General features: G+C 40.5%; 1 protein-coding gene across 2 annotated transcripts; it reads left to right on the forward strand.

The window, feature by feature from the left end:
* The first annotated feature begins 340 nt into the window (after window positions 1-340).
* Tspan6 (tetraspanin 6) lies at window positions 341-6250 on the forward strand. 2 transcript variants are annotated; one of them, XM_027432988.2, is made up of 8 exons: window positions 344-543; window positions 1426-1614; window positions 1877-1951; window positions 2834-2932; window positions 3358-3492; window positions 3805-3888; window positions 4611-4717; window positions 5428-6250. In XM_027432988.2, exons 1-7 carry the CDS (start codon window positions 457-459, stop codon window positions 4677-4679), a joined length of 738 nt encoding a protein of 245 aa, XP_027288789.1. In that variant the 5' UTR covers window positions 344-456; the 3' UTR covers window positions 4680-4717; window positions 5428-6250. The 2 variants fall into 2 exon arrangements, with proteins under 2 accessions (XP_027288790.1, XP_027288789.1); XM_027432989.2 differs by lacking the exon at window positions 1877-1951 and having other exon boundaries at window positions 341-543.
* Window positions 6251-7242: the final 992 nt, after the last annotated feature.

Consider the following 7242-nt stretch of genomic DNA (forward strand, 5'->3'; position numbering starts at 1 on the left):
TCCCATGAGAAGCAAAAATCATATCCAAGTGGAGGGTAATCTGATTTTTGTTTTTATTCTTTTCTTTTAGGGCACTAGGGACCTGGGAGGCTGGACCTTTCAGCACTGCGGGCAGTGATAGACAACATATGATGAAGTAAAAAAAAATGGATGGGGAAGAGGGATGGGTGGAAAACGGGAAAGATTCCATAGAAGGAACAACAAAATGAAGCAAGCTCCACTAGAAACTGTATGTATAGTTTCCAGTAACGCACAGCAGGGGGCGCTCCGAAATTGTCTCAGCTTTCCGGACAGCCTCCTAGACGTGACCCTCTAGAAAATCGTAGCGTGTTTCCGGCTCTTCTCAGTTGCAGATATTCGTAAGTTTTCGGCAGTTTCCGGGGAAACTCGGGAACTCCCGTGCCTGGCTGGCTCGAGTGATCGCCCGTTGCGGAGGCGCAGGGTCTCGGGCTAGTCATGGCGTCCCCATCTCGGAGGCTGCAGACTAAACCAGTCATTACTTGTTTCAAAAGCGTTCTCTTGATCTACACTTTCATCTTTTGGGTGAGACACGGGAACGGCTGGGGAACATTGGCTTAGGTGGTGGGTGTGACCCGGAGCAGAGAACCTCAGGTCTGGAATGGGTTGAGATTTGGGTGGCTGTCGCCGAGACCCCAGCGTTGGCGACCAGTGGCCTAGGCCGCAGTGGCGGGGTCCCCGAGATTGGGTCCCGGGCGTTGTAGCATCGGCGCTAGGATCTTGATGCGATATTCCTGGTTGAAGTGGAACCCAGATGTCTCAGGAGAGATCGAGGTTGGAACAAGAGTTAAGGCCCTTAGAGCACACAAGGTGTCCCTGAACCTTTGGAGATGAGAGGCTTGTCTCCTTCCCTTTGAAGGGGTCTTTTGCATAATAGTATCTCTCTTTTCACTGCTTCATAAGAGGGGAGTTTTTCACAGGTAAGTATGGTGTGATTCTGTTCCTGCCAGTCTATCCTTGGATTTTCTTTTGTGTTCCATCCCTTTGTATCCTACGTCCATCCCTAAATTGGGGATGGGGGATGCAAGAAGTTCCTGGAATCCAGAAACGCTTCTGATCCTCCCCCTTACAAAATGGCTTTCTTTCTCAGACTGGAGTAAATTGCTTAAGGAAATTTTGATCTCTAGACTTGTATGCCGTGGGGTATGTGTTTTACACAATAAAACACATGGATTTTATGCAATTTTGAGAAGATGCCTTGTCCACAAGCTTCCTTTATTTGTAGAACCCTTTCATACCTTGTCAGTACCTGCCCCTCACCCCCTTATCCTACCCACCGCACTGAGGCAACCAGACTGCTAAATTAATTCTCACACCAATTGTGTCTTAAGATACTTCCTGAGTTTGTGGTAGAAGACACAAGCTTGTATGGTGCCTAATTGTTTCTTTCTCTGATTTCTCACGTAGATCACTGGTGTTATCCTTCTTGCCGTTGGCATTTGGGGCAAGGTGAGCCTGGAAAATTATTTTTCTCTTTTAAATGAGAAGGCCACCAATGTCCCTTTTGTGCTCATTGGCACAGGCACTGTCATTATTCTCTTGGGCACCTTTGGTTGTTTTGCTACCTGTCGAGCCTCTGCATGGATGCTGAAACTGGTGAGTTTTCTTAGAAGTCTTACATGTTCTAACCTTTTGTCTATGTTTCTCGGAACTGCCCATAGCTGTTTACACTTTTTCTCATTTCTTATGAAAAAAGCTAACAGTCCCACTACCGGCTTCCATATTTAAGTAGACATTTTGATACTGCTTTCCCTACCCTTTCAATAAAAAATATGTTGAATTCCAGTCACCTTCCCCTTGCAGCCTCAATGAGTCTTATTTGTACTAACTTGAACTTTTTTTTTTTTTAACCTCACAGTATGCGATGTTTCTGACACTCATTTTTTTGGTCGAACTAGTTGCTGCCATTGTAGGATTTGTTTTCAGACATGAGGTAAGCCTGAATTAGACAATCACACTATGTTAAAATTCATCTTAGGTTAGGTAGCAGGTTTGACAGTTTTCATTATTTTTAAAAACCACTTCAGGCTGTATTTCAAGCTTTGAACCTCAGTCTGACAATAGTGGTTTTCTAGTAAAAATTCTGACATACTTTTAATGTAAATGAACATTCAAAAATTTGTAAGATAATAATCACTAGAAGAAAATGGTGCCACAAGCCGGGCATTGGTGGCGCATGCCTTTAATCCCAGCACTAGGGAGGCAGAGGCAGGCGGATCTCTGTGAGTTCGAGGTCAGCCTGGTCTACAGAGCGAGTGCCAAGACAGGCTCCAAAGCTACACAGAGAAACCCTGTCTCGAAAAACAAAAACAAAAACAAAAAAACAAAAAAAAGAAAGAAAGAAAAAGAAAATGGTGCCACCTTCACACTAGTTTCTAGTTGTAATTTGGTGCACATGCACCTATTAAAGTGGGGCTTTATAACTTTACTAATGGGAAAGTAAAATACAGTCTACAATACAATTAATACCTTCCCATAAGTTACATTTTGAAAAGAAATAATTAATGCAAATCACCAAAGTCTTAAGAGTTATTTATTAAAATCAAGTAAACACGGCACTGTTGAGAGGCCATTCATCTAGTGTGGTTTGAACTGTTAGTGTAATCTTCCAATGTAAAACTTTGCAGCTCACATCTTGCTTTATAGGCCTTTTAGACAAACTGTATCCCTTAGTAGACAAAATTGGACCGTGGAAGTTAACTACCACACATCCAAGCTATAACCATTGGCCAGACATTAGAATTCTATTTGATGTAGCAAGCCCCAAGTGTTTTCTAGAATATTTGTTGATCGGCATTTTCCTTTTTTGATACAGATTAAGAACAGCTTTAAGAATAACTATGAAAATGCTTTGAAGGAGTACAATGCCACACGGGATTATAGAAGTGAAGCTGTAGACAAGATCCAAAGTACGGTAAGTGCTTAGGGCTGGTGTCTTCTCAAGACGGAAGTACATTCTTTATTGCCGCAGTGGAAAGGATGGAGCGAGGCTGCTAGGAGTCGTCCCCCCCCCCCCCCGTGTATGCAAAAGTCGTGTGCGATGATCCTACAAAGCGATGTGTTAAGTCCACCTGCGTGTCCTTGTTCGTTTCCTCCCCACTTACATCATAGACAAATACTGTGAATGCCAACCACGACAGGGCAGTAAAGTCAGCCTAAAACATTGATGCTTATTGTTAGAGTCAAGTGCCAGTCTCTTGAATTAATCAAGAAGAGAGATCGTCCAGTATGTCACATATTGGTTTGGTCACATATTACAATAGGAGATGAAGGGTAAATGCTTGGCTGCAAACCAGTAATATGAATGACTACAAATGTTTTTTAAAATTTTTTTTTCAGTTGCATTGTTGTGGTGTCACCAACTATAGAGACTGGAAAGGTACTACTTATTACTCAGAAACAGGATTTCCCAAGAGCTGCTGTAAGCTGGAGGGGTGTTCTCCGCAGAGAGATGCAGATAAAGTCAACGAAGAGGTAATGACCCTTTTAGGGCTTTTTTGGAAGTATTTGGGGATTTAATGGAATACAAAGTGTGAATATAAATAATCTGGTTTGTAGGGTAGCTGGTGCTACAACTAGCAAGTGACTTTCCAATGCATCATCCAAAAGGTGAAAGTAGTTGAGACTGGGAGCAGATAAAACAAGCTAGATTTCAGTAAAATGATAAAGGCTAATCGTAGCTCAAAACCTTCTTCGGTGGACAGCTGAATGATCAAAATAGTAATTGCCAGGAAGAAAAGCACAGCTTTCTTGTTTTGTACTTAATGTCTTTTCCTCTGCCGTTAGGGTTGCTTCATAAAGGTAATGACAATTATAGAGTCAGAAATGGGAGTCGTTGCTGGAATTTCTTTTGGAGTTGCTTGCTTTCAGGTAAGCTCTTTGTTCTTTGTGAAATGTCTTGTTCTTGTAGATATAAGAGGAAGGTTTTTTTTGGGGGGGTTGTTTCTTTGAGGCAGAGTGTCACAATATTTCCTAGCTGTCCTGGAACTCAAAATGTAGATAGAACAGGCTGTCCTTGAACTCAAGAAGATCCACCTGCCTCTCCCTCTCAAGTGATGTAATGAAAGGCATGTGCCAGCACACCCAGCTGGGTTTCACTTTTAAGATGTGAAGGTTGGCCGGGCGTTGGTGGCTCATGCCTTTAATCCCAGCATTCAGGTGGCAGAGGCAGGTGGTCTCTGTGACTTCGAGGTCAGCCTGGTCTACAGAGTAAGTTCCAGGACAGCCTCCAAAGCTACAGAGAAACACTGTCTCAAAAACAAAACAAACAAACAAACAAAAGATGGGAAGGTTTTGCTTCAGGAGACTGGCTACTGAAGTCTTATTTTTCAAATAGCAGCCAATTGACCATCACAGGATAGCAACCCTCTGGCTTTTCCTATGGTAAAGTCATGGGACTTACTTTCAAGTGAAGGGTTTTCTGACTTCTTTGTTTTACACAACTACAAATAGCTCTAAATTTTAATTTTTATTGTCATAGCCAATTATGCCTTCAATTATGCCTTCAATTTAATCCCACCAGTAAGTATACAGCATACATATATACATGTGTGTGTGTGTGGTGTTTAATTTTGTTCATATTTTCTCTCCAGCTAATTGGAATCTTTCTCGCCTACTGCCTTTCTCGTGCTATAACAAATAATCAATATGAAATAGTATAACCAGTATACACACGGGCTTATTTCTCTCCAACTTTAAGGTGCGTTCAGTTTGATTCTTAACCCTGTTCATATTCATATTATGGTAGCTTGTGCATATGAATTATGAACTTTTCCAAGGTGTTCTCCAGTAGCTTATTTAAATCTTCTTCTTGGTATCTAAGCACTGTTTAGACAGGTCAGCTTTCTATCTGCAAGGCTGGCCTGAAAGTACTAATGAGGCTTATCCACATTTGCTTTTTCAAGAATTTCTCCAATAACAGATCTTGTCTGAATTGAAGTGTGACTTATACATGTTAACGTGAAGATCACAAGAGGTCTCCTTTCTCATGTGTTTTGACCTAGAGTGGGGAGAAATAGAGTCTAGCCAAGAAAGACCTTTAATTCGTGAAGTGTTCAAGAAAATGTCTTGCTCTTGACTAATGTTGGCATTTCCCCTACTCCTTAATTTTCATTCACCAAACAGTCTTAATCAGTGCTTAAGAGTGTTGCTTGGTAGAAAAGTACTTTTGGTAGAATAGATTTGGGTGGATTAATTTCATCTGGATTAAACCAGAAAGCAGATGTGGGAGGCAATTGTTACTGGCTGAATTAATCTCTAGTGTACCTGTTATATTTTAATTGGGGCATAGCCTGGGAGCAAATGGGGAGGTCTTCATTAGTGGGAATACAGCAGGGTGTAAGCAAATGCTGATGATGAAATTAGGTAACAAGTAAATTAACCATTTTTCTCTAATTTTTGGACACTAAGGTTATTTGTGAGCTTTAACATCGCCTGGCTGGAGACAGACATCTGATTAGCTTGAAAAACTACAGCAGTAGACTGATTCAATCAAGATATTTGTGTATTGTTGTGTTCTATGTCCACTTTCTGTCCTATTCCTATATCCCTGTATCTCTGAAACACTGGAAGAGCTAGTAAATTGTAAATGAAATACCATGTTTCCCTTGAATTTCATTTCTCAGTGTGGCAACTGTGAAAAGTGCTGTGAATTTTCTGTTTTGATACAGTGGTGATGGAAATTTAACCCCTATGAATTTGCTGTTGATGTTGTATGATAGAAAATTGGCCTCCCTGAGGCTTGATTGTATAAATCTGCACCAAGAAGAAAAATGCTTCATTAGTCTCTGCTGATAGGCAGAGTCATATCGTGTAATTTCCTTCCAGCTCGTCATCAGATGGTGCCTATCATTAGCTTTCCTGGGTGGTGGTAACCATCTCAGGCTTTGGTTGTAAAGCAGTAAGACTACAAACCATTACCCATGTTCTGTGACACATCAGCTTCCAGCACACAATGTATGTATTTTTGTCTCCAAACTAAGGCATTTATACTGGTTATACTTTGTTATTTCAAAGGTTATTATTACTTTAATGGTATCAGAACTATTGTATTTTCTTTATGAATTTAATGGAACTTACCTTAACTCTAGCTAGATTTTTCTCACCAAGCTGAAATAATAGTTCACATCAACTGTCAACATTTTGCTTAATTTTAATAGTGTTCGTTTTGCCTTGTATCCTTGATTAATAAATATAAATCCTTTACGCAATAAACCCCGCATTTCCTCTAAAAGAATCGTGTTAATTTTTAGAAAACCTATTAGAGTGGTTGTTTTCCACTGAGAAAGTGAAGCCCTACATTTCCACATGGAGTTCCACTTTTAGGGATGGAAGGTAAGGTCAAGGCCTTGACTCTGCTATTTAAAAAAATACGCTCCCTGTCTAAAACTAGTATTCTCTATGATATGATAAGAGCACATTCCAAGTCATTAAATAACATGTGCTTAGCATTTTCTTAAGAGGTCAGACTTTTTTGGTGGTATAGTTTACATTGAAAAATTACATGAGAAATCATATAGCCTGTGTCTTTAGAATAATGAAATACTGTTTGACTTTGAGTCTGTGCATCCAGTAGGGAACCCTGTTTCATCACATAGTTACCGAATTCATGGTAAGGAGTCAATTATCAATAAAATGGTCAAAACCTACCCAGTTCACGATAAGGAAGGGGATTAGTTGGAGGGGAAGAGGGCACAAGAGAGGTGAATGAGTGGAATATGATCTGAGTATATTATATACATGCATAAAATTGTTGTAATGAAAGGCCGGATTTGGGTCCCAGGGGATAGAGCATTTGCTTAGCAGGGGACCTAATTCTTAGTCCTGCAAAAAAAAAAAAAAAAAAAAAAAGAAAATTGAGACCCAAACAACCTATGGTGCTGGAGAGCTAGCTCAGTTAAATTGCTTACCTTGGTTTGAAAGCACAGAGGCCTGAGTTCTATCCCTGAAACCCACCTTAAAATAGCCAGGTGAGGAGTTGCACACTTGCTGGGGAGGTGGAGACAGAAGATCGCTGGGTCCTCCTGGCCAGCCAACCTAGCCTACTTGGTGAGTTGCATGCTGATGAGAGACTCTCTCTTCTCAAGAAACAAAAAAGAAAGATTCGTGGTGACTGACACTTAAGGTGTTAACAACACATGTACACAAACACAAAATTTCATAATGAAACTCATTTGGGGCAATTAATAGATGTTAAAACAAAAAAAACCTAGTTGATGAATTTAA

The sequence above is a fragment of the Cricetulus griseus genome, chromosome X (assembly GCF_003668045.3).
Source record: "Cricetulus griseus strain 17A/GY chromosome X, alternate assembly CriGri-PICRH-1.0, whole genome shotgun sequence".
In the NCBI taxonomy this organism is placed as follows: Eukaryota; Metazoa; Chordata; class Mammalia; order Rodentia; family Cricetidae; genus Cricetulus; species Cricetulus griseus.

Bases quoted from the DNA above. Each gene is read 5' to 3' on its own strand.
- Tspan6 (XM_027432988.2), top strand. From the start codon at position 457: ATGGCGTCCCCATCTCGGAGGCTGCAGACTAAACCAGTCATTACTTGT. The intron at 2,933-3,357 runs GTAAGTGCTTAG...TTTTTTTTTCAG, and splicing joins TAGACAAGATCCAAAGTACG to TTGCATTGTTGTGGTGTCAC. The intron at 3,889-4,610 runs GTAAGCTCTTTG...TTTTCTCTCCAG, and splicing joins TTGGAGTTGCTTGCTTTCAG to CTAATTGGAATCTTTCTCGC.